This window comes from Notolabrus celidotus, chromosome 16 (assembly GCF_009762535.1).
Source record: "Notolabrus celidotus isolate fNotCel1 chromosome 16, fNotCel1.pri, whole genome shotgun sequence".
Taxonomy (NCBI): Eukaryota; Metazoa; Chordata; class Actinopteri; order Labriformes; family Labridae; genus Notolabrus; species Notolabrus celidotus.
The window spans coordinates 5,698,145-5,723,258 of NC_048287.1; the positions used below are offsets into that span (position 1 = coordinate 5,698,145).

At 40.1% G+C, this 25,114-nt stretch overlaps 1 protein-coding gene and 1 non-coding gene across 5 annotated transcripts; both read right to left on the reverse strand.

Annotated features, from left to right (window-relative positions):
• Positions 1–518: 518 nt before the first annotated feature.
• Positions 519–20,098, reverse strand: gmeb1 (glucocorticoid modulatory element binding protein 1). 4 transcript variants are annotated; one of them, XM_034705008.1, is made up of 10 exons: positions 20,039–20,098; positions 16,145–16,334; positions 15,937–15,989; positions 15,678–15,793; positions 10,928–11,031; positions 10,288–10,436; positions 7,764–7,883; positions 7,526–7,663; positions 7,138–7,275; positions 519–3,704 (listed from the first exon to the last, which is right to left on the reverse strand). In XM_034705008.1, exons 2-10 carry the CDS (start codon positions 16,270–16,272, stop codon positions 2,851–2,853), a joined length of 1,800 nt encoding a protein of 599 aa, XP_034560899.1. In that variant the 5' UTR covers positions 16,273–16,334; positions 20,039–20,098; the 3' UTR covers positions 519–2,850. The 4 variants fall into 4 exon arrangements, with proteins under 4 accessions (XP_034560899.1, XP_034560897.1, XP_034560900.1 ...); XM_034705006.1 differs by lacking the exon at positions 20,039–20,098 and adding an exon at positions 19,724–19,958; XM_034705009.1 differs by lacking the exon at positions 20,039–20,098 and adding an exon at positions 19,724–19,936 and having other exon boundaries at positions 7,138–7,260.
• Positions 20,099–21,817: 1,719 nt separating this feature from the next.
• LOC117828591 lies at positions 21,818–21,951 on the reverse strand. Its single transcript, XR_004634453.1, has one exon. It is a non-coding gene; the product is annotated as a U11 spliceosomal RNA (small nuclear RNA).
• Positions 21,952–25,114: the final 3,163 nt, after the last annotated feature.

A 25,114-nucleotide genomic window follows, 5' to 3' on the forward strand; every position in this document is an offset into this window, starting at 1 on the left:
TATCCTCTCCTCCTTCACCACACAATGACCCCTGTGGTTCAGTTTCTCAACCTCTTAGCCCTCACCTGGCCCCCAGCGGCTTCACATTCATCTGCGGATGACAGGATGTTTCCCTTTTGTGCTCCACACCTACACACAGGTCTCCATTTCAGCCCCTCTGCTTTGTGTATGTGCCTGTTTTTTTTACGCTTGTATAACAAAAATCCTCGTGTTTTTTTTCCCCTCCTCATGCAGCCTGTCTGGCAGTATTAGAGGCTACAAGAAGAAGGAAATGTAATAACCAGCGAGCCCTGGTGCCCTGTCAGCACGGCTCAGCCTCCAGAGAAGCCTGCCCATCACAGACAGCCCATGACGGTGCAGATTACACCGCGCACTGCAATAAGCCTGACACATGGAGAAGTCAGAGATTACAGCAGCAGACTATTTCCTCCGTGGAGTCCTGCAGCTGTGTACCCTCATCTCCGTAATGGAGTGAGCATGCAGCGCTCCCTGGTGGTGAAACGAGGACACAACAACGCTTCCATGTTCTGTTTTCTCTGTTTTAATCTGATATTAAAACACATTACAAAGTCAGTATGCAAATACTCTCATTTGTTAAATTAAATGACTGAAAATGCACAAGCTGTGAACAGGTCTTTGTTGATGTGAACTAGCATAAATTAAACCATGTCTGCACCTGAACCAGGAGGTTTGGAAACTAATAAATATGACACCTTTTTACAAGTGTAAAATACAGACATACAAGAGTTTGACATTTAGTATTTTTACATTTTTGTTTTCATATATCGACTCAAACAGTCAGCCCAGTAGCTCACGCAGTCTATCATGAAGAAATCAAGAAACACAGTCACAATATAGAAAAGAAATGTGAGTGAAATCAGGAGGCGAGAGACCACTGTGAAAGTAAGTGCCAAAGCGACGCGTTTCCAGTGAGAGCAGTTCAGTCCGCTTCCTTTGAACTACACACTGAAATAAAAACTGATTTCTAAAAGGAAGGTCGGGAGAGCAGGCATCTTTGCAAACATCCTCCTGTAGTCCTAACAGGACAGTGCAAAAACAATACAGCTTCAACGCGATGCTACGACACAACAGACAGTGCAATAAATCCCAGCCTCAGGTGACAAACACTTACTGGTAGAGAGTGTGATCGGCAGCAGAGAGCTCACACAGCCGGCTGCTTCAGGGTGAAACAGGAAAGCTGCTGAGCCCTGCGTGAACACTTCTTACTTCTTACTCTAGTCCTATGGTTGTTCATAGAGGCTTAAGTAGTTACAACTCGGGGTGTGCATCGTTTCTGTAGATTTGATGACACTTCACTGACCGAGGGGATCGCTGACATTAGGGGACATCGGGACCGGTCCACAGCTTTTTGTTCATATGACCTTAGTTTGGGGTTCCTGTTGCTAACATCACTTTGGACCAGTTCTGCTTCTGAACCACACAGGACCTTTTAAAGACCACGGACAGGTTCTGATTATTATTCAGGGTCCGATGTGGTCAAAGACAGGGAGTCTACAGATATACACTAAGTATCTTATTTCTAGTATAAAATGTCTTTTTAGACTTAATAAGCCACATTCTCCAAACAAGTCCAGAAAAATGTCTTATTTTAAGATACTAAAAGCCTTAAATAAGACCTGAATTGCTTGTAAAGAGCAAAAAAATCTGCCAATGGAATCAGCAAAATGTACCATTAAAGTTTATTGAAATAAGAATAATGTTTTAATTCAAGAAACTTAACAAGTACACTTGTCTTATTCCATTGACAGAATTTGTTTTACTCATTAGATGCAATTCAGGCCTTAATTATGGCTTGTATGATCTTCAAATAAGACGTTTCTCTTGGCTTCTCAGATGAGTGTGGCTTATTTTAAGTCTAAGAAGATATTTTTGACCTGAAATGAGACATAAACACTTGCTTAGTTTTGAGTTCTTGCAGGTACATCACTGTCGTCAAAGCCACCAGACTTTAAATTGAAAAGCAAAGAGAGTTTGCTGTACAGTTTGTTTTCCTCATTGTGTTGCTGACAATCACTAATCCTTTCAATGACTACATTTGAACCAATCAGGGAAGGAGTAAACAAGCAACACTACAGCTTTGTTCTGTGAAGTAAAACATCTGTTTTTGTCAATGAAGCGTGTAGTGGCTTTGAAAAGAGGGATGAGACTTTTGTTTCTGGTTGAATTAATTATCATATCTTAACATATTGATCTGTTTAACCAAGGATCTATTCTATGATGTCAAACATCAGGAATAAAGATCTGAGCCGTTCAGAGGCCAAAACAAGAACTTCTTTGTGGACATACCTCGCCAGCTGTCCGATGGCACGTTAAAGCTTTCAATCAAAGTCCACATCTTTCAAGTTATTGCCACATAAAAGCCTGCAAAGTTAAATAAAACCAACGTGAAGCTTGTTGTCGTAAAATCATAGATTAAATGAAAAAAAGGACATAAATGTTCACTCATCACTGCTCAGGGAAAACTGTGTGCATACAGTTTTCTCACATCTCAGCAGCCGACCTGGAGAGCTCCACGTCACATTTAGAGCCAGAGATGATGCCAAATAACAGACTTTCACTCAGATCATCAAAAACCAGAGTTATCGTTTAAATACCTTCAAACACAAGCATACAGTACACTCTTTGTTTCAATGCTTCTTTGTTTCAAATCATCCAGGAGTTCAGAGGAGCATCAACACACACACACACTGTAAGAGGAGAAATGGCTACCCTAGAGCTCGCTCGAGACCAAGTTGAGTTGTGGATTTGGAAATTGTGTGTATTTACAGTTTGACAAGTCTATGCAAGCTCATTGAGTCCTGCTCTGCTGGATGACACAGGAGGCGTGTCTCATTTGACCTTGTTTTCTTCCTGAGTGTTTTCTTCTATCACTACTATCTGTACACCTGACAACTGTCCGCTGGCATCCAGCTGCAGACCCTGAACCCCCTCAGTCTGACCCTCCTGCATTTGGCACTGTGTCTCCTCTACCCCTGCAGCCATCGTCACCTCCATCCCGCTCTGGACCATCATGGCGGCCCCCTCTCTGCCCGAGTCCCCGCTCAGCTGTAGCTCCATCACTCCCACCGTCTGCTCCATGGGGGCCGGATTAATCTCGATGACTGTGTGCTCCTGGCCGGCCTCCACCTCCCCCTGCATGACCTCCTGCTGCACCAGCATGGTGCCATCCACCACCTGGCCTTCTATGGGCACCATCTCCGTCCCCCCGGCTTGCTGGCTCAGGTGCACCAGCTCTAAGGGGCTCACCATTGTGCCCAGCTGGCTGGAGTCCTGCATGGGGGTGGTGCCCACCAACGTGAGGCCTGAGGACGGGTGCAAGGTGATGGTGTCCCCCTTACCGTCCCCAGCCACCATGTAGCGGGTGAAGAGCTGTGAGCCGGCGGGCAGCAGGGTGACCGTGTTGGAGGACTGGGCCAGGGAGGCGATGGGCAGGCCGGCCATGGTGAACGGCTGACCCACAGAGGACAGAGAGATGGGGGAGAGAACGGTGAACTGCTGTGGCTGCAGGGTGGCCTGCTGACTGATGGGGGAGGTCAGGAGGGTGGTGGTGGAGGCAGGTCTCTGGAGACGAGGCCTCTTGGTCTGACGTTTGGTGGGATTTTTGTTTTTGGCAGGCTGAGGGCAGGACAAGAGAGCCCGCACCTGCTGCTGCTTCCTCTGCTCTTCCAGCTGCACCTCCAGATCTGCACAGAGAACACAACACAGCAGTGAGCGAGGGCAGAGCGGAGGAACTACTGGTAAACATTATCACACTTATTTACCTCTAGACACTTCTTCTGAAATGTGTGTTTTGCGTGTCCCCAGATGAATATTTAATATCAGTATTCGTCAGCGCTGATGCGTAGGCTTAAGGCAGCAAATGCCAAGACTAATCTCGTCATCTGTCCTTTATCATACTTAACATTCAGTTCTTTACAGGGTGATTACAGGTCAATGATGCACATCACAGTGTGTGTGTGACTAACAAGTGGAAATAAAGACTTTAAAAGGAGAATTTTAACTGTAACTGCAGTTTTTGCTGAGCAGAGGAGTCTCTGGTCTACACAAGAGGGTGAATTGTTTGTATTGTTGTGTGAGGTTCATCTCCTGTGTCCTGTCAGATAAAACCACAGTCTGGTGGCTGATAAGAGAGCTATGGAAGAACTGGGTGAGATCTAACTCTTCAACCAAAAGGTCTTTCTCTGTAGGATCCCTGAGCTGAATTTGTCAGGGGCACAAACTAAACCATTGGTGAACATGTTCTTGTTCGCCGCTGCCTTCATTGCAGGCATTACCAACACCTCTAAAAGAGTTCCCCTCCTTTGAACTGTTCAGTCTCTTCAAATGTCTACGTTATAAACATTTGACACGCATTTGAACTCAAACACAACCTACAACCTATCCACCTATACTGTGGATCTTCAAACATGAACAGTCGTCTTTCCTAGATCCGGCCTTCAAACACAAGATGACCCGGTCTTTGCTGCCAGAGACTCTCCAGCTGATTACAATCCTACAATCCTCTCTTAAACTGACCTGAATGGGACAGCATGTCTAAAATCTCAAATTGTCCATGTCTGTGAAGGTTCTCAGTCATCCAGGTCATGGTAATTTAAAGCTTGATCCCAAAGGGCAACTAGACAAGTAGAAATTCTTGAAGTTGTTTCACCTCTTCTGCATTTCCCCTTTTCGACCGAGGCAGTTTCAGGGCCGGATCGGAGCCGGCGCTCAATTGAGAACAGGTTTTTCGTATTTCAACTGCGAGTGAACCGGCTCTCGGACGGGAAAACCGTTTCCAGGGCGGCTCCAACTCTTTGCTGGTCTAGAACTGTGAACCGCTTGCGTCAGGGGCGAGGGGCGGGTTTGCAGTGATCAAAAACACAAACCAAACGTGTTTCCTCCATTGTCCTGCAGCTAAAAAACTAAAAAGACTAATGGATTCCAAGACAAAGAAGTGGTTGGCCGAGGAGACAAGCTGCTGTTGTCCACCATCGTTGTTGTTGTGAGGGAAAGTTAGCTCTGCTGGGAAAAGCGGTCACATAAATCTGACATCATGACGTGCCTCTTCCACGGGCTGGAGCGGGTGGAAGAACAAGCCCAGTTCAAGCCCAGAAATACAGCCGGGTTTGCATTGGTTGAAAAGAGGCACAAAAGGCTTCTGACCAGACTAGGGAAGAGCTGGAAGAGATAAGCCTCTTACATTCGTCTCAAATACCCCTTTTCGACCAATACAAACCTGGTACTAGTTCCTGGCTGGTGCTCGCGCTGGTTGAACTTGTGAACCAACTCTGCACCAGTTTGTTTTTCCACCTGCTCAAGCCCGTGGAAGAGCTATGTCATGACGTCACTTCTACGTGATCCCTTTTTCCCAGCAGCGCTAGCGGGATCTTTCCCTGGATTTAGTCCTGGTCGATCCCTCCAGCTTGTTTTGGATCTCCTGCGAGGACCAAACTGCAAGGAGGCAGCTTAGCTCCTCGACCGACCACTGGTTAGCCTTGGAATCCATCAGCTTCGTCTTTGTTATTTTTTTCGCTGCAGGAAAATGGCGGAAACTAGTTTGGTTTGTCTTGATGGTCATGGCGATACAGACTTAGCACTAGCAACCTAGAGTGTCTGTACCAAGACTGGGTCAGTACTATCTCTGAGCGTAGTGAAACCCTTTTGTGCTAGGAGGCAGTGTGGATTTGCATATTAGCTAAATATTTAGGAGCAACATTTAACATTTATATTTACAGCTAGGGTTGGTAGTCTCGGAAAAATAGCATGAATTTGAATGTAGCATTTCCTCAGGACTCCGTCTAACCCCTCCCCTCCTCCCTCAGAGCTCCTCCAAAACGACGCCCCCCCCCGCTCACATGCACGAGCGCCGTTGACTTGCGACCATATGATGGTGACTGATTCAAAACCGGTCCTCTCCAAAACATTATCATAGTGAAAGTTAAAAACACAAACAAACATGGCTGCTGTTAGTACTCACAGCTGTCATGCTAGCATTATCCAGTTGTACCGGTGACACGATATCAGGAGAAAAGTTGTAACACATATATAATACTGTAACAACTCTACTGTTTGTTAAACGTGTTCAGTGAAGATGTTCTTAATTCCTACAGTGTTGACGGTCAGTGAAGGCATCAGGAGAGGTGTAGAGTGTGTGAGCTAGAGAGAGGAGAGACAAGCAGGAGAAGTTCTTCATTCTTTCAAACATTGATTGTTGCTTTGTTGGTTGTCGTGATCACGGCCGACAGTGACCGGTTATTAAAACTCAACGTGTTCACGAATCGGCTCGTCATCCCTACAGCGTCCGGACAGACGCTACAGTACATATATATTTCTGTAGGACTTACTAAATGTCATTCATTCTTCTGCTTGTCAGAGCCCCCGTGGTGAGAGCTTTTTAGACTCTGATCCAGACTACAGTCCTGAGCAAAGCACCTCATCGGGTCAGAGGGGACAGGCCCGAGGTCGAGCGAGAGGGGCAGTGAGTAGAGTCAGGGGAAGGGGACTTGGAGTGCATGCCGGGGAAATGTACTCGCAGGAGGCGGGCAGAACGGCAGGACAGGATTTGAATGGTTTAAAATATTGGGTCCCAAAAAATGCTGATTGGTTGGTGTTTTCCCAGGTTTACTCCGGCTGTAGAAAGCAGCTTTTCTTCACTCTTTTTTAAGAACACATCATGTAATGATTGCCATCAGGACATAAAGATCATTTTAACCAGTATAACAAAAAGTGTATCTAAATCTGATTACCAACCCCAGCTGTAACATATATAAATATAAATGTTAAATTTAAACATTGATTGTTAAATCTTAACGTTAAATAACATGTATATTCAACATTTAGATTTAGCATTTAGATTTAACAGGGATTGTAACTTAAATATATTTATCACAAGAAAATCAAAAGTGAAGAAGATCACAAATATTGCTCTAAATGTGACAAAAAAGTGACTTTTAACTTTGTGTACTCTACATTTTTATGACGTTCTGGAGCTAAATGTGGAGAATTGTAGCTGTTAGTTTCAGTGTGCACAACTTTACAAACGCCCCATAGAAATGCATCACATGTGAGATTAAGTCAGATTTTCGGTCTTGTCGAACCACTTCAAGCATTTAGACCTCGTGTATGTTTTGTACTCACTGGTGAGCGTGCTGAGGATCTGCTCCTGACAGGGATCCGTCTGCTGCCTCCTCCTCTCCAGCATCTCTTTCACCAGGTCGAGCAGACCGAACACCTGGGCGAGGTTACTGAGCACTGCCACCTCTACCAGACAGGAATCTGGGATCAGTGCGGCAATCAATCAAAGGGTCACATGGTCAGTCAGAAAGGAGGAACAAAATCAGCTGTTGCACACATGTACTCATTTCACACCATTCATTGTCATAACAGAAACCAGCATCAGCTGCTTTAAAGCCTCATGATGTTGGCTTGTCGTCCGTCAGCTTATACGAGCAGCTGAGTTTGTTCTTTCTTTCCTTTCTCATTTTAGCACCCTCGAGCTCGCCCTGAGTCACACAATTTACTGTACCTGTTTCCTGTAGAGCTGCTGGTTCTTTGCGCTGCTGCACACCGCTCAGCAGCTCCTGCAGCACCGTGCTGATGTTAGTCACCACTTCACCCAGCAAACCCACGTCAGCGATCCCCTTCCAGAAGTTCAGCGTGTCCTCTGTGGACAGATACAAGGGCAGGTCTCTGTTACTGCTGCGCTCTGTGGTATCATTAGTGTTGGATGAACGATCTGTGAGGAGGTGTGTGCTCTCTGTGACCTGAGATCTCATTAGACTCCTTCTTGTCTGCAGACTCCAGCGAGCTCCAGTCTACCTTCCCGCTCAGGACCTCGACTCTGTCCTCGCCCACAGCCGCGCCGTTACCCAGAACCACTTGAGCTGCAATGTATAAGAGAGAGGACGTTAAATTTAGAGATCACCAAGAATTTAGTGTTCCAAAAGAAGAGGTTTGAAATAAAGAAGTTATTTTTCAGACGTGTTTTTTCTCTGTTGCCATCAGGACACGTTGGTGTTCTTCACCTGCTTGTAAAACTAACTCCCATTTAATATCTTTCATCCTCTCTGCATTAAGATGATACATGCTCCTCAGGCATTATATTCCAGTACAGACTCTTTATCCTTTTATTAAAAATGATCTTATTTATATTCATTGCACCGTATAAGTACCGTAAATATTTCCCCCTCCTGGGTTCAAGGTGTTGGAGAGATGTGTCGAGTTTTCAGAGAGTAGTATTAATATAACTCTGTGACGAAGAGGAGAAGTCTTCCAGTTAAATGAACATCTGAGACCAAAAGATTATTCTGGGTTCAATTTTATGTGAAGGTGATACCCACCACTGAAATATATCTCTCTAATGTAGTGCATGCAAGAGCCTTGAAGGAGGTAACATAGACATGTGACCAAAACATCAACCTAGACTGAAACCGTGGTAAACAACAAGAAAACAAACTTTAGACACTGATATAACGTGACAACCTCCGGCCGCGAGAATTGAAGCCAATGCAGAAGTGTTAAAAACAGCAGTTTCAGGCACAGACTTGTAATAATGGTTAAGTTGTGCGCCCATATAGCAGGCGGCCCGGGATGGATTCCAGCCTGCAGCCCCTTTCCTGCATGTCATTCCCCCACTCTCTCCTGGTTTCCTGCACCATCCACTGTCCTCTCCTCTTTTAATAAAGGTGTAAAAGCCCAAAATAAAACTTAAAAAAGAAAACACTGCAGTTCCTGAATTGTCCACTTGAGGCTGGCTCTGGAAGTACCAGACATGACACACACAAATGTTAAAAAGGTGATATTTACAGCAGAAATAAACATGGCTCAAGACCATAGACTGAATAAAATATGGACGTAGTATCCGTGACGTCACCCATCTGTTTCTGAACGCTGTTTTGAAGCCAATCGGCAGCGGCAGCCATATTGCTTCTGTTGAGCCAGTGTGACGTAAAGACGCGGGCTTTGAGCCTCCTAGCTAACAGCTGCAGTGTTCCTGCAGGCAGCTGTGCCTCTCATTGGAAGATTAGTAATCTCAATATCTTCGATTCTGCCGCGGTAGAAAAAAATTCACCCCCCTCACAGTGAGAGGACACCGAGAAATGAGCTATCCAGACTACACTTGTCTTTTGTACCAGGCTGTAAACATGTTTATTAATGCTGTAAAGATCGTCTTTTTCCATTCATGTGTATGTGACTTCCGGTACTTCCGGAGCTAGCCTTAAATGGATCCTCGATGAACTGCAGCTTTTAACACTTCCGCATTGACTCATATTTAGAGACCGGAGGTTGCCACTTGCTCAAGACATATCAGGTCTGTAATCACTAATTTGTATCCATTGCTGTTTCTCTCCCTGTCTCTCTCTCTCGCTATGTGTGTGTGTGTGTGTGTGTGTTATTTTAAGGGTTTAATGTATGCATTTTTACTTGCTGTGATACTCTGATATGTTGGTCCATGTTTATCTGGTCCAACTCCAGACACATCTCTCGATTATGCTGAGCAGCACTTTAGCGTGCTAACTTGCAATTTTGTATAACTTATATGTGCTCTTGTGATGTATTGTTGTTTTCATTGTCATGCTATCATGATGTGCTGTTTCCACATGTCATGTATCTTGATCGTTTGTTAGGAACTCTGTTTTGACCTGCCGGGGACAACGGATGAAAATTAGCCTCATGACTACCTCTGGCATATTTACATTGGTGCAACGCTGAAATGTTCATTAATATGCACTGTCGCTTTAAATAAATAAGTAAATAAATAAACATGTTTACAGCCTGGTACAAAACATGAGTTTAGTCTGAATAGCTCATTTCTCGATCAGCACACACTGTAAGGGGGTGCATTTTTTCATAACGCAGTAGTTTTAAAGATATTAAGATTACAAGTTTTCCATTATGAGAGGCACAGCTGACTTGATTGACAGGCGGGAACACTGTAGCTGTTAGCGAGGAGGCTCAAACCCCGCCTCTTTACCTCACACTAGCTTGACAGATGTTGTGTTCAGCATTTCCAATATGGCAACTGCTGTTTTTTTCTAGTTTGAATTTAAATTTCTGTTTGATTACCTTGGCCATGAGTCGCACAGGAATGACCCTGTATTAACTATTCAATCAACTGAATCTCTTGGAAAAAAATGTTGTTTGGCCTCCTTTTGACCTCACGATATGCAAATCCGGCACAAGATGTACAGAGCAATCTAAAAGTATAAAACTCGAACAACACACGGGGTGATGTCACATCCAAAATAAAGCTTTATCTGCCATGCTGTGCCCTCATCGTGCTCTTACCCTGCGAGGACGTTGGCGTGTTCAGCCCCGTGCCATCAGGAGGGAACCGTGTGTTGTTGATCAGAAGGTCAAACTTGGTGCTGCGACACGTGTTGGTGCAAAGTGTGCTGTGTTGGTAGAAGTCCAGCTGACCAGAATCCATCATTTTTCTGGGAGACAAAAAAAAAAAGGTGAGCAGACGGTGTATAAGTTACAAAGAGACAGTGTTTCTAGTTCAGTTATCTCTGATCTTCTCAGGGCTGACTCAATAACTCTGTAATAGACTGGATTTCAGGCGGTGTGTGAGAAAAGAAAGCAACATAAAATAATAAATATGCATCAAACACTGAAGATTTCCATCATTCAAAGAGACAGGACTTTCAGAGAGAAGCCAAAACACATCAACACCATCATCATCATCATCATCATCATCATCATCATCTCCTTTACGGCTCAGAAATGATGGAGGAATGTGTAGTTAGTTCACACATATAAAGCTACACAGAACATTCATCTTGCCAACATTTCTGATCTTTATTGGGATGTATGAGTCACACATTCGTCTGAAACACTCTGCAGTAAATGTGACGCTTTCATACAGACTGTGATTTAACTGTCCAGTGGTGAAACCAAAAATGAAATATGCTCTCAAGTCTCTCACCTTAGCATGACTCCTCCCATCCTGATGGCTCTCTTCCAGTCCTTCAGAGTGGCTTTTCCAGAAATGTGCACAAACTGCTTTGGGCTAATCAGCTGGTCTTCATACTGATGGAGAAGGTGTTGTGTAAATACACGTCAACAAGCAGAATTACAATAATATACCAGACTTTATGTGTCAGTGTCATATTTGTGTGCACCGTCAAGGCTGCACAGGGGTAGTTGTTTTAAAACTATTACATTAAATGATGCTCTTATGATGTAATTTGAGCTGTGCATGCTACATGATAACAGGAGTTATGGTGTCATTCAGTGGTTTTTGACTAACATGGATCTATATTTGTGACTGAATTCAACATTACCATCTGCTTTACACTACATTTAATGTTGGCTATTGAGAAACAGGAATATTGTGATTATTAAAGATGACCTATCATGCTTTTTTCATCAATATATATTGGTCTAAGAGGTCCCCAAAACATGTCTTTAAAGTTTATGCTCAAAAAAACACTTTGAAATCAGATTTTGGTATGCCTGAAAAGCCCTCTTCTGTTTTCTCTCTGACCCCGCCCCCTCAGGAAGTGGATGTGCCTCGGCTCTCCAGCACGTTGATCTAATGTTTACATGTCGGCTGAATATACACGGCTGCTCACAGATAGCGTTACTTCAACCCTCTGAATCTGATCCTGACGGAGAGGCGCCTGTAGCAGGACCTTTCTGAAGGATTGGTCACAGATTTAGTGTTTCTTGTTGTTTTATTTATCAGTATGTAGACGTGTGTCTTGGTACACAGCTACGAACATGTAGCTATGTGGCTATGCTAACTAGCGCTAGCACTTATCCATGACAAATAAAAATCATCCACTAGATCTTCAAATCTGCAGACGTGGGGAGTAAAACCGACCTCTGCCAGAAAGGCAGCGGGACCTTTTCTGAAGGATTGATCACAGATTTTGTGTTTCTTGTTGTTTTATTTGTCAGTATGTAGACGTTTGTCTTGGTACACAGCTACAGCTACGACATGTAGCTATGCTAACTAGCGCTAGCACTTATCCATGATAAATAAAAATCATCCACTAGATCTTCAAATCTGCAGACGTGGGGAGTAAAACCGACCTTTGTGTTTATTAAGACAGCCTACAACTAGCATGCCTCCCTCCTAAGCTCCTTGTTAGCACACATATGTGCAGGTAATGAAAAACGGAGGAGAGATTCTGTATTATTTTATACAGTCTATGGGCTGAACAAGCTCTGAGCTCTGACTCCGTTACAGACCGGATATTGTTGTGACGTAACAAAAACATGGAAGTCTGAAACGGCTCGTTTCACACACATTTACAGAAAGGTGGAGAAATCAAAACAGGGGCAAAATGGATTTTTTTCATTCTCGGGGGGTTTGTAGACATGCCAGGGACACATATTTCAGGTAGAGAACCATTAAAAAGTCAATTTTGTATGATATGTCACCTTTAAGTGACTGAGGACTGTTTTTTGCTTCACCCTGTCTTTTTCCTGCCTCTCTCCCGCCTCCTCACCAGTCCAGGATTAAGGAGGCTGCGCTAACAGTTATAAAAAGAAAGTGTTGACAGTGTTTCGTTGCATCTACTGGAGACATATCACGCTTCACAGCATGGACACATATTCACAGAAGTTAAAAAAAATCGAATCCATCTGAAGAGTGAAGTCTCAAAATAATGAGCTGGTTTACATTCATGGCAGCACTCAGTGAGGAACATTGTCTGATCTTTCAACAGACTACAGTGATTACATGGTTGTCCATTAAAAGTAAAGTTGGACAGCGGATGTTACACAGAACCTTGACAACATGTCAAGAGGATAATATCAGTACATGTCATTTAAATACTGACTTCATATATTCAAAACCCTGTGAGAGCGCTTCTTAACAATAAAGGCTGCACACCAAACTTTTAGTACTTTGTTACCTTTTAGCATTATGTGCTATAAGACGATATGATCGCTGTTAGTTTAACCTTTGATGGTATTGAACTCCACAGCTCTGCACAAACGTGAAGATGCCTCACTTTGTAATATTTGCCAGTGAAGTCTTGTCCACTGTGTGTCTCTGCTCTAACCACAGTCACAGCCACTACACTGCTAACTCTCCTCGTTCACGGCACATAGTGACAAGTCCCTTTGGTGTCTTTTAAATGCACACACATAACGCTCATGTCAGGCTATAGACTATAAATAATGGACGTAGTATCCTTGACGTCACCCGTCTTTTCCTGAACGCTGTTTTGAAGCCAATTGTCAGCAGGAGCCATATTGGTAATGCTGAACTCAACCTTACTTAAGGCTGATTTATACTTCTGTGTCTGACGTGGAGCATGAGCACCACATACTTGTGCGTCAGTGTGTCCATGTCGCCCAGCAATGCTCCTCCGTAGCTACATTTTGAGGAGGTGCACGTCAGCTACGTGCGTAGGCCTCTGCGTAGGTACGGGAGCTACGCGGACCTCCGGCGTAGGCTACGCCGTTGATTCGACGCAGAAGTATAAATCAGCCTTAAGTGTGAGGTAAAGAGGTGGGGTTTGAGCCTCCTAAATAACAGCTATGTGTTCCCACCTGTCAGTCAAATCAGTCATGTCCTTATTTGGGCAAAATCTTGATATCTTGATATCTTCTGAACCGTCGCATTAGAAAAAAAATCACCCCCCATACAGTGTGTGATAATAGAGTAATTACCTACGTAGACCCAAGCTGTTTTTTGAACCAGGCTGTAAACATGTTTATTTCTGCTGTAAAGATCGGCTTTTTTGAATGGGCGTGTATGTGGTTTGCGTTGTTTCTGCAGCCAGCATCAAGTGGACGCTTGATGAATTGCAGTTTATAACACTTCCGCATGGGCTTCATATTGTATGACCGGAGGTTGCCACTTGTTTCTGCCTGTTAAAGGAAGTTTGTCCTTGCCACTGTAACTTGCTAAATGCTGCAAGGTGCTCTGCTCATGGTGGATTAAGATGAGATCAGACTGAGTCCTGTCTGTAAGATGGGACTGGATCTGATCCTGTCTTGATTTTGGGTCTTTGTTAATAATAGAACATAGAGTACGGTCTAGACCTGCTCTGTTTGGAAAGAGTCTGTGGATATGTTGTGATTTGGCGCTATTTAAATAAAGATTGATTGAAAATATGTATCATTATTGTTTAGTATTTACTGGTATTGTGTGGAAGTTCAGAACTCTGGTGACAGACAACTTTAACTGTATGTATTCATGTCATACAGCAGCCTAGTGTTTACTCTTGGTACTGGCAGTGTTAAGAGTTATGGCACACAAACTGTAATTAGTTGCAGTAGAATCAGATTTTTTTTTTGCACAAAGAAGAAAAAAGTTGGGTGATGTTTACGGGAAATATGCGCACCAAACGGAGGCAAATATTCTCATTGAATTGATGGCACAGTTACTGTTCTGTTTTCCCAGCCTAAATTACAGTATTTTCAGTCCTGTTGCAGCAGCTTTAATCTTTTCCCACCCTTTTGCTACTCATATTTGAGCCAAGGGTTGCAAAATTCTGGGAATTTTCAAAGTTGGAAACTTTCCATGGGAATTAACGGGAATTTATGGGAATAAACGTGAATAGACCAGGAATTTACTAAATTGAAGGTTAGCTCCTTATAGGAAACTTAAATATAGTTTGGGGAAACATAATTTAGCATAATCCTGACTAAATAACCAGATTTCATGCAAGTACAGTTGAATATCTATGTACAGTAGAGCCATCCTCAACAAGGCTGGACAGTGACACTGAAGAGGAAGAGTTGGATGTTGAGGAAGTGGACACGGAGGATGTTGATGAGACCCAGGTGGAATGGACTTTTTTGGAGGGAGAGCGGCTCTTTTCATTTAACATGTTGAATGGGACTTTGTTGGGATTGCATTTTTGTTAATTTTTGAATGGGTTGGGTCGGGGGGAAGAGTAATATTTAACTCAATATTCATGTTTTTGTACTTCAATGAAAGAATTGATAGTTCAATAATTATTTCACACTTGATAAAGTTCTACTTACAAATACATCTGTTTTAATTGTATCATTTTGGACGCATGTCTGCTTATAGCAAAACAAATATTTATGCTTGGATATGATACCTTTCCATTAAATGACCCTCAATTCAAAGTTAATTCCCATGGAAAGTTTCCGATTTAGAATATTTCCAAAATTCCCCAGCTTAACTTCCCATAGTAATTTACTGGAAACTTACAAGAAATGTTCCACCCCTTTGCAACCCTATTTGAGCCTCGGTATTAAATCTTCCATTTGGTGCAGAGTATGTGTTGCTTATTACAGCTTGAGCAACTTAGATTGTTAAAAGGAAGCAACAAGGATGGATTAAAGTGAAAAAGTATGGAAATAAATCTGTCAGATTTGAAGCTTTCATCACTTTGGATTGTTCATAGCAAATTAAACTCAACAAGCCGTTTTTCCGGCACTATTAAAGGGAATAAAGCTGTCTGAAGCTTCTGAGTTCAATGTGTGGAGGAATAAATAAGTGGTTTATGTGGGACATCAGAAGTACTGCGTGTTTATTTCCTGTAGAGGGACAGACTATTGAGTGACCTAGTTGCCATTCAGCTATGTATAGCAATGTTTGGTAACAGAATATGTAACAGTTTTCTTACATATCTGAGTGTTTTATGTATATCAGGGTTTGTGTATCTTTTCACATTTTCAATTTCTTTTTAAAGGCGTAAAGTTTTTCCTACAATGCAGACTCAACCATGATGATCACTAACCTTCACACATTTCACGTTGATTCCTGGACACACAAATTTCTTCACGAGCAGCACAGCTTTACAGTCGCCGCATGTTATGGGACAGCCAATCTCCACATCCTCTCCATCAGTTTGTTCTAAAGGACACAAGATACGCACACAACATTATAAACATGAAGAGGGGGGACGGATACCAACGTTTGTCATGTAAACTGCTATATGTATGTAATCCGTAATAGATCGTTCAAGCTGTTGAAACGTCATTCTGACATTTCATTACCTTGATGTGCTTCAACGGCCATGACAGCTGCATCTGTCTCTGCAGATTCATCTCTGAAAAGACAGCACAATTTATATTTCATTTACATTAAGTTGTCTCATTGTGATCAAACCATGCTGGTATCTCCGAGCTGTGTTTGAGGGGAACTGACCTGTCACATAAGCCCCACCACAACATCATTTATTCATCACCTGAGTTTTTAACGTACCCTGTCGTGATAGGCTGGAGCTGGAGGATGACCTGAGTTTTGTTTGGGTCGTTCGGATCCTCTTCACCGTCAGTCTTCACCATCACCACTTCGGCCATGGACATCGTGACCTCGTCATTGGTCGCCATCGCACTCAGAGTAGACTGCAGAGAGGGGCCGCTTTTGTATTAGAGCTGTCCAGTTTGTTCATCTGATGAATGAAAGGATGAATTCATTAAAAAATATACTGTGTATACACTACCAGTCAAAAGTTTTGAAACACCTTCTCAACCAAGGGTTTGTATTTATTTTAATTATTGTAAACAGTGTAGATTAATATCAAAGACATCAAAACTATGAAAAAACATATATGGAATTATTTAATTAACAAAAAGTGTGAAACAAAGCAGAATATGTTTTATATTTTAGATTCTGTAAAGTAGCTCCCTTTTTCCTTCATGACAGATTTGCACACTCTTGGTATTCTCTCAGTCTGCTTCATGAAGTGATCTCCTGGAATGGTTTCTAATTAACATGAGCCTTGTCAAGAGGTCATTTGTAGAATGACTTTCCTTCTTAATGTGTTTGAGACCATCAGTTGTGTTGTTCAGAGGTAGGGTTAATACACAATGGATAGCCCTATTTGACTACTGTTGTAATCCAGATTATGACAAAACCAGATTATTTCATAGTTTTGATGTCCTCAGTATTAATCTACAATGTTGACAATAATTAAAATAAATAAAAACCATTGAATGAGAAGGTGTCCAAACTTTTGATTGGTAGTGTATATATCCAATTATAATTTAGGATCCAATTTAACATCAATGTACCTTCTCATGATCAAGATAATGAGAAGGTACCCCTTTTTCTGAGTGATTTCAGTGCATTAAATCTGGTATTTTATGCTAGCTTTGCCTATTATTACCTACAGCCTCCATTAGCACTGCACAATTTAGATTAATTATCTTATTACATAAACTGAAACCATTGATTATACTATATTATATATTATATTACTCAGAGGATGATATCTTAATAACTCTATATATAATTTGTAATCAGTTATGGTCGCATTACAAAGTTAAAGTTTTTGAAGGGGGTATATTTTGTTGCTTTGGACTTGAGTTGTACCACTGCACATATATTCCCCTGTAAATGATATTGGTCTGTAGCCTTAGGTGTTTTTAATGGTATCCTAGAGGTCACACATTATTACCTATAAATGAGAGACATTTGTCCGAAATCAACGTACTTTGTTATTACTAGCCTACCTACACCTAGCTTAGCATAAGGAGACTAAACCTAATTTAATTTAGAAAGTAGGATTTTAATGTTTACATATCTTGCCAGATGAGAAACAGTACAAACCACTGTATGTTATAGCTAATATAAGTTAAAATCGACAAACTTATCTACCCAATTATTCTGTAATGAAACGGTTTATCCACAGCCGTTTACCGTAAACCAAAACTAAATTTAAACCTATGGCCAAAATATTCTCAATAGTGGTGTTACTGAGCCTGAATTTATACATTTCTGTGAGTTCATTCAAGAAAAAGTTACAAGGATAATTTAAAAAAGAAAATGTATTTAAAGTTAGTGTTAATCCCTCTTAAGTGCACACATAATTTAACATTTATTTAAGTCATTTAAACACATTATCACTGGTACATGAGAGAGAAATGTGTCCTAAATGAACATACTCTGTCTTTACTTGCTGACCTACACCTAGCTTACATTGCTTTGCTTAGCATAAAGAAACTAAACCTAATTTAATTTAGATAGTACTCAAAATAATGTACTTAAGTACTGTACTCCAACGGTTTTAATGTTATCCTTAAAGCATTTTTTTTTAACATTTATTTAGTTCATTTTAACATTATTACAAGTATATGAGAGAGAAGTTTGTCCTAAATGTGTCCTTTTCTAGCATACCTAGACCTAGCTTACATAGCTTAGCTTAGCATAAGGAGTATGAACAAAATTTGATTTAGGCTTTTAATGTGTACATCTCTTGACAGGTGAGAAACAGAATGAACCAATGTATGTTATAACTAATATAAGTTAAAATTCACAAAGTTATCAACCAAAATATTCGGTAACGAAACAGTTAACCATCAACCAAAAATTAAACCTATGGCCAAAATCTCTTTAGTAGTGTGACTGAGACTGAATTTATTAATATATGTGAATTTAGTTCATACAAGAAAAATTTACAAGGATAATTTTTTTAACGGAATATGTATTTCTATATTTCATTCGTCCGCAGAGATTATATATAAGCCTGCCTCTCCCATTGATATTCAGTGTGTTTAACATTTTGAACACCTCAATATGATCTGTAGCATTGTGGCGTGAAGGAAAATTTTATTTAGGGGGAAAAAAACGCATTTGGCATTATTTTTGACATGGACAACATTCACATTTTTTTTTAAAATGATTAAACGATTTGTTTTAATATTGAATACTTTCATTTGGGAATCGATCACTTTCCATTTCTTTAGAATTGAAGAGTTCATTTGCAAAAACAGTTAACTCACTTTTGAAAAATAAAAAAAAAATGTTTAAAAAAAAAACATTTTTTCTAATACTAGCTTTTGGAATGGTCAATGAACTGAGGTTGGGTGGCTTTGACTAAGTCAAAATGACTTGAAAATGTAACTTTATTGGGAATCAATATACAAACGAAATATGTTTTTTGAAAATGTATAAAAACTGAATCTGTTTTTGCAAATTAACTATTCAATTGGAAACTGTTTCCACAACCACTGAAACTAAAATTGAAACCTATGGCCAAAATAGTCTCAATAGTAGTGTTACTGAGCGTGAATTTATACATTTCTGTCAATATAGTGTATACAAGAAAAAGTTATGAGGGTCATTTTAAAAGGGAATATGATTTCTATATTTAATTGTGTGAAAGTAAGGGCCACATTTATCATATTTATGCCATATAGCGTCCAACTTTGTTAACGGTGTCCTGAATAAGATGATCCAGACTCTCTCTTAGTGTACACAAACTGCAGCTTTATGTGATTTAAGAGGATGCAAACCATCAGGAGGGCTCGTGCAGGGACCATATAACGTACTCTAGCGTCAGTGCTAAATTAGTTGCAGGTAAAAGCGTTCTCCTTCCCTCAGATGAGATATTACGGCAGCAGTGTGCTGCTTTTCTCTGCTGAGATCCACACAGCCGCCAGACTCAGACTACAATTCGGCGGTAGCCATTATGGTTCACACTAGGGCGTTACTTGATGTGTGGGAAACTGGACTATATTGTGAAGTATACTGACCGAGACGGTTATAGCTTTGCATTTACAGTGTGACGGTTACGTGCCGCTTGTCTCTGAACCGTACGTCCCTTCGTAACTCTGCATTTTAACTCTCCGCTCCCCCTCAAAATGACGTCTCCCTGTGCGGCGGCACGTACAGCAAACAACGGCACGGCGACGGCGTTGCCCCTCCATTCTCTGCGAGCCTGGCCGGCCAATTTACCCGAAATCCCGGCTTAAACCATCGTTAGTGTCGTAAAAGCGCCCAATATTTAACCCACGAATAAATAGGGATGCACGTAGTGAAATATAAGGTTGTCCTTACCGTTTAATGAAGAGTAACGCAGCCCTAGATTGTACAGAGCTGTGGCGCATGCGTACTTAGCTGATGTAGCTTGACTTCCTGCTGAACAGCGCTCGCCTTATTATCACGCTCATGTAAACTCTAAAAAAATACATCTATAACTTATTCTACAGGCTCTGGCTTTAGCAAAGTAAATGCAAATATGCTGCTAGAGTCTGGCGTTCTTAATGGGACCTTCTGTGTTTGTTTGCACAACCTAATACTTTTCTTTTACGGTAATGGAAGACTAACACATTAGGTTTCTAGTGCCTTGTCTTTCTTGTTGTTCCTTCATACCTTTATCCATATGGGTCTTACACACGTGTCTGTATCATCCTGTGCATACATTACATGTACATGGTTATATATACCAAATATAGATGATGACTGATGATGATGATGAAATATGATAACATATCCTTCAGTGTTGGTATATTCTCCCTATTTTGCACTACAGCCCTTAGACAGTGTCTGATTTCACCTTGATTCTGTCTGCATCTGGATGCTCATCCTGTACTTTTTAGTTTTTGTTAATGCATTTATTCATTTTGTTGTTCTTTATTTGTCTGCAAGTCTTTTTATTGGGATTACATTTAATGTTGTTGTCTCCCTGGTTGTACAGCACTTTGGTCGATTTAAGTTGTTTTAAAAATGTGCTTTATAAATACATTTGACGACTTTATGTCACTTTGCACTTTTAACATCTAAGGTCCTGCACCTAATGTTTAACTAGGCTTTTAATGTTATTAATCTTTTAATCCACTGGTGTGCATTTATACCCTTGGTGTAAAGCATGCTGGCTCCCTTGAGTTTATGTCAGGTAATACTTGAACATACTTTGCAAGATTTTTCTGTAAACTACGGCCTTATTAACCACTTAACTGCAGCCCCCCTACTGCACTTTATTGCAGGTAAAGAGCCACCTTTTAATGGTGACGATCTAACCCACTAAACACGGTTATAAATATAGGCTGCTTTTTGAACATTACGTGGAGGCTTAGGAACATAACACAGGCAGTATTTCCAAATCTTGTGTCATTTATAATCTATTGCGGCGAAAATAGACTAGTTGTACAAGTGAAGGAATCAGTGGATCACAGCCAATCACAATAATAAATGTAAAGACAACAAGACAAATTCGATCTCATGCCTTTCCTGTTCTCTGGTGGACTCCTATCACTCATTAATTACACACTTGAGCCATTTTGGTTTGTGCTCATCTAAAACAACCGGTTACCCTGTGCCTTTGTGAGGAAATACCACAATAGCTGGACCCGATCCGTCTCATGGAAAAGGTTTATTTGTCACAAACACATCTAGCTAACTACAGGGAGGACAGACAGTCGTGGGCCGACTCTTAGCCCTTACATATATATCATTTATTATTATTATTACTTTTTTTATTATTATTACTTTTTTTCTTCTGTTCTTTCATTGCAATGCTATTTTTTACAAGCAGCCATTACAATCAAATATAAAATACTATTAAAAATAGTACCTCTATAACGAGTCCAGACATCTGGGTTATATATAGAATAGAATAATTCTATCATACAAACCCTGACTTTAAGTAACATTCAATTTGATTTTATAAAAGACGACAGACGATTAGAAAGCTTTAAATAAATTGATTATACTTGCTTAATATTTTCAAATGTAAAATAAGTTAACCAACATTTCACAATGTTTTTAATAAATATAATTATATATATATATATTTCTGGATTCTAATAATACTTTTTGCACCATCTTAAAAGGTTTTTCATAATTTCTTTCTCTAATTTGATCCCAGAGAAGGACTAAAAATGAATATTTCAATAATTTTAATGCTTTCTGCCTAAAAAAAGCATTTATATTCCTTTCCTTATTTTATAACTTGTATTGAACTTTATTGCTGTCATAATGCCATACCGTGATTTGCTCAATTATTATTCTGAGTTTTCTCAATAGATGTCATTCATCCAGGTTTGACAAATCAACTTTTACATTTGGAGGTAAATGAATAGGGCTTGAAACTAAAGGACAAGTAGGCTGGGTTTGGGTTCATCGGTTTTGTTTCTATTGAACATGTGAGGACGGGGCGCCAGGACATGAGATCACTAGCAGCCCCTGTGGTAAAAATTATGCTTCCGAAATCTCTTGATGGCGATTCCGCAGGGGGTGTGGAGTTCCCCACTCCTCCTGTGCCATTCATGGCAGAAGCCCTTTTTAACATTATATTTGAACGCCGCACCGAGAGACCAGTGGCAACATGTACCTCACTCAGAGGTCTAGATACCCCAAATCTGCATCCCTGAATCACTGATTTAAACTACGATATATAATTAGAAAATACAGTTAAACACATTCATCGAGATGTGTAGTCATTCGTTAATTATCTTGGAGAATTAGTTATATTTAGTGTCTGAGTTTAGCTATTGCAAAGGATGATGGGTAAAACAAGGCGGGACCATCGAAACTACCTCGCTCTGATTGGCTCATCTCGTTTTGCCGAGTTGCGTTCAAGTGAAAGAGGAAAGATCATCAACTGCTTAGAAAAGAGTCCTGAGAAGGGTCTTTTTGGATTGACAGAGCTTGTTTTTATTTTAAACTGTCATTACAGAAGCTTTTTATATACTGGGCTATATTTTCTATCAGTTTCACTTTATCCAAACACAAGGACATTAAACAAAGAGGCCTGGGGTAAAATTAGTTCAGTCATGGTACGATATAGCCAGAGACATGCAGACACGCCTAATCTTATTCAAAATAATAAACAGGAGTTATTGGACACCCTCAAAAATATCAAGGCTGGGGCTTAGACCGGACCAAAGTTGTTGGAGATGTATTAAAAACGGGGCGCATTTATCCACATGTTGTATGAATGTGAAATTGTAAAGGACTTCTGGTCAGCTATAGTTAAATGTATAAATGATGTGTTAAAAACAGAGTTCACTTAGAGCCCAGTATTATGTGTACTGTGTATTTTAACAGAGGAGGCTAATCTGCCCTCAAAAATGTATTTTAGGTGAAATGAGCTTTTATAACAGGCTGCAGGAAGGTGCTGAGGCATTGGGAGTCAAAACAGAAGATCTGTTTAAGTGAATGGGGAGATGAACTGGCCAGGATAGTTTCTTTTGAACAGCTTATCCACAAAATGAATAATAACACTAAGGTATTTAGATCTATGTGGGGTCCCTATCTGGAAATTATTGCGAAGATGACCTCACCAAGAGGAATAAGATTGCTTTTTTTTGCTCCGTTAATTTACCTTGTTTTCTTATGTTTATCTTCCCTTTTTTTTATACTGTTTAGTATTTTATATATAAATATATAAATATATATATATATATATATATATATATATATATATATATATATAATTGTTGGTTTTGTATAACATATATCATTTGTGAACTTGTGGTGAACAAAGAAATACTGAAAAAACTCAATAAAAAAAGTTGAATAGTAGAAAAAAAAACAAATATAAGGAAAACAAAAAAACGATGCACGGCCTAGTTTATACACTTAAAAACTTGATTTAGTAATTTAGTCTGTATCCTGCAAAATTGTTGAACTGCCATGATATGATTCTGCTGGTATAAATCCCATACAGGGTTTTTAGATTTAAAATGTAACTGTACTTTATTGCCAAATTGAATGAGCCTGTAAAGCCGAGCATGTGCAGTATTCTGTTTCCATAGATAGACATTTCTTTGTGGGATACAGTTAGATCTTTCTTGAACTCCTTACCAGAGTAAATATAATAGTATTTCTATGATTGTTATGGTTATTTTTATAATCAGCCATATTAACATGAATTTATACTCTAAATCAGAGGTTCCCAAAGTGTGGGTCGGGATCCCCTGAGGGGTCACGAGACACAAATAAGGGGTCGTGAGATGTCTTCCAGAATTATTTTTTTTAAGTTATAAAATATCGACAAAAGTAGTAGCTCAACTTTAAATAAAACCTTGAAAATAGAAAGTGTAATGAGTTTTCTGCCTTTCTTTTTGCCAGATGACTCCTAAGTTAAGGGTTAGTGAACAGTTAATTATCAAAAGCATCAGTAGCAGTAGGTTCATTTATAACTGCACAGGAAACACAGACACATGCTCATATAGGTAGGGTCATTTTCTGCAGACCAGCTAAATGAAGACACATTAAATCACTTCGAGGGACAGTGGGAGTCACGAGTGCATGCACCTATATTTTGGGGGTCGTGGACTGAGAAGTTTGGGAACCCCTGGTTTAAATGAACTTCAAGCATGCTTTAAGTATTTATTGATGCCCCCACCCTCTGTCCTTCTTCTCTTTTAGTTTTTTATGGTTTTCTTTTTTCATCGATTTGATTTATTTTTTGTGTGTCTATACCGTTTGTAATGTACGTTTGAGATTTATGTTTTGTTATTGTGTGGAGGTACAGATTATTTAAGAAAAAAAAACAAAACACATTTCTTTCATATTGGTATACTGTCAAAATTTCCAAAATAAATACCAAGGATGAATACTAAGGTCTTGATTGAAACATCAAGATTCAGATACCTTTAAAACATGTTCTGTTTTCTGTAGGTTACCAGAGCTATGTTAAAAGAGGCAAGACTACACTTTTAACACAGATTAATTTCATTTAAAACCTTTAAACGTCATTTCTGAACTGAAATTCTGTTATATTTTGGACCTGATTACAGCACTGTTTCACTAATTACTTATAATTTATTATAATGTAACTCATGTTTAAGGTAAAATGAGGCAAAGTTGATTTAACTTGGTTCATCTCACTCCTGAATTAACCTTATTGAGAAGGCAATGTAGGTCATGCTGCTCTTCCTTTAATTTGACAGAGGAGGGCGCCAAACCCTATTCGAAGACAAAATTGAGTTCAACGATTGTTCATTGGACATCTATTTATTTTTTTAAACCAATCAAAAAATTCACATCAAATGAAAGGCAAATACCTTATACAGAATATATAAAATAAATAACATTTATTCAATAAAGCTGTGAGATGTGACCGCGGGGATCAGGAGCTGAATGGTCTGTGCTGTGTATGACTCTGCAGGTCTTAGATCTGCATTTGTTTTTTCTGGTACAGAAGCCCTGCGAGTGGATCGGTTTGATCGATTCTGTGATTTGAATTAAAACACAAGACAAAAACTGAAAGGCGTAGTTCAACATTTGGAAAATGTGTTGTTTTGTTATAACCAATTGCAGTGAGACTAAAAGCAGATGTTTGACTCTGTACAAAGCTTAAAAAAAAACACACCAAAAAGACACCTCTGAGGTGCACATGTTACTTTCTGCACTTTGTTTAATCTGTGCTCAAGCAGATATGTAAAAACAAAGATTTGTTGTGTTTGAGAGGAGTTTGCTGAGGCATGCTGGAACTATTTA

Bases quoted from the DNA above. Each gene is read 5' to 3' on its own strand.
- gmeb1 (XM_034705008.1), bottom strand. From the start codon at position 16,272: ATGGCGACCAATGACGAGGTCACGATGTCCATGGCCGAAGTGGTGATG. The intron at 7,884-10,287 runs GTAAGAGCACGA...TATACATTGCAG, and splicing joins CACGCCAACGTCCTCGCAGG to CTCAAGTGGTTCTGGGTAAC. The intron at 3,705-7,137 runs GTGAGTACAAAA...TTCTCTGTGCAG, and splicing joins GATCCTCAGCACGCTCACCA to ATCTGGAGGTGCAGCTGGAA.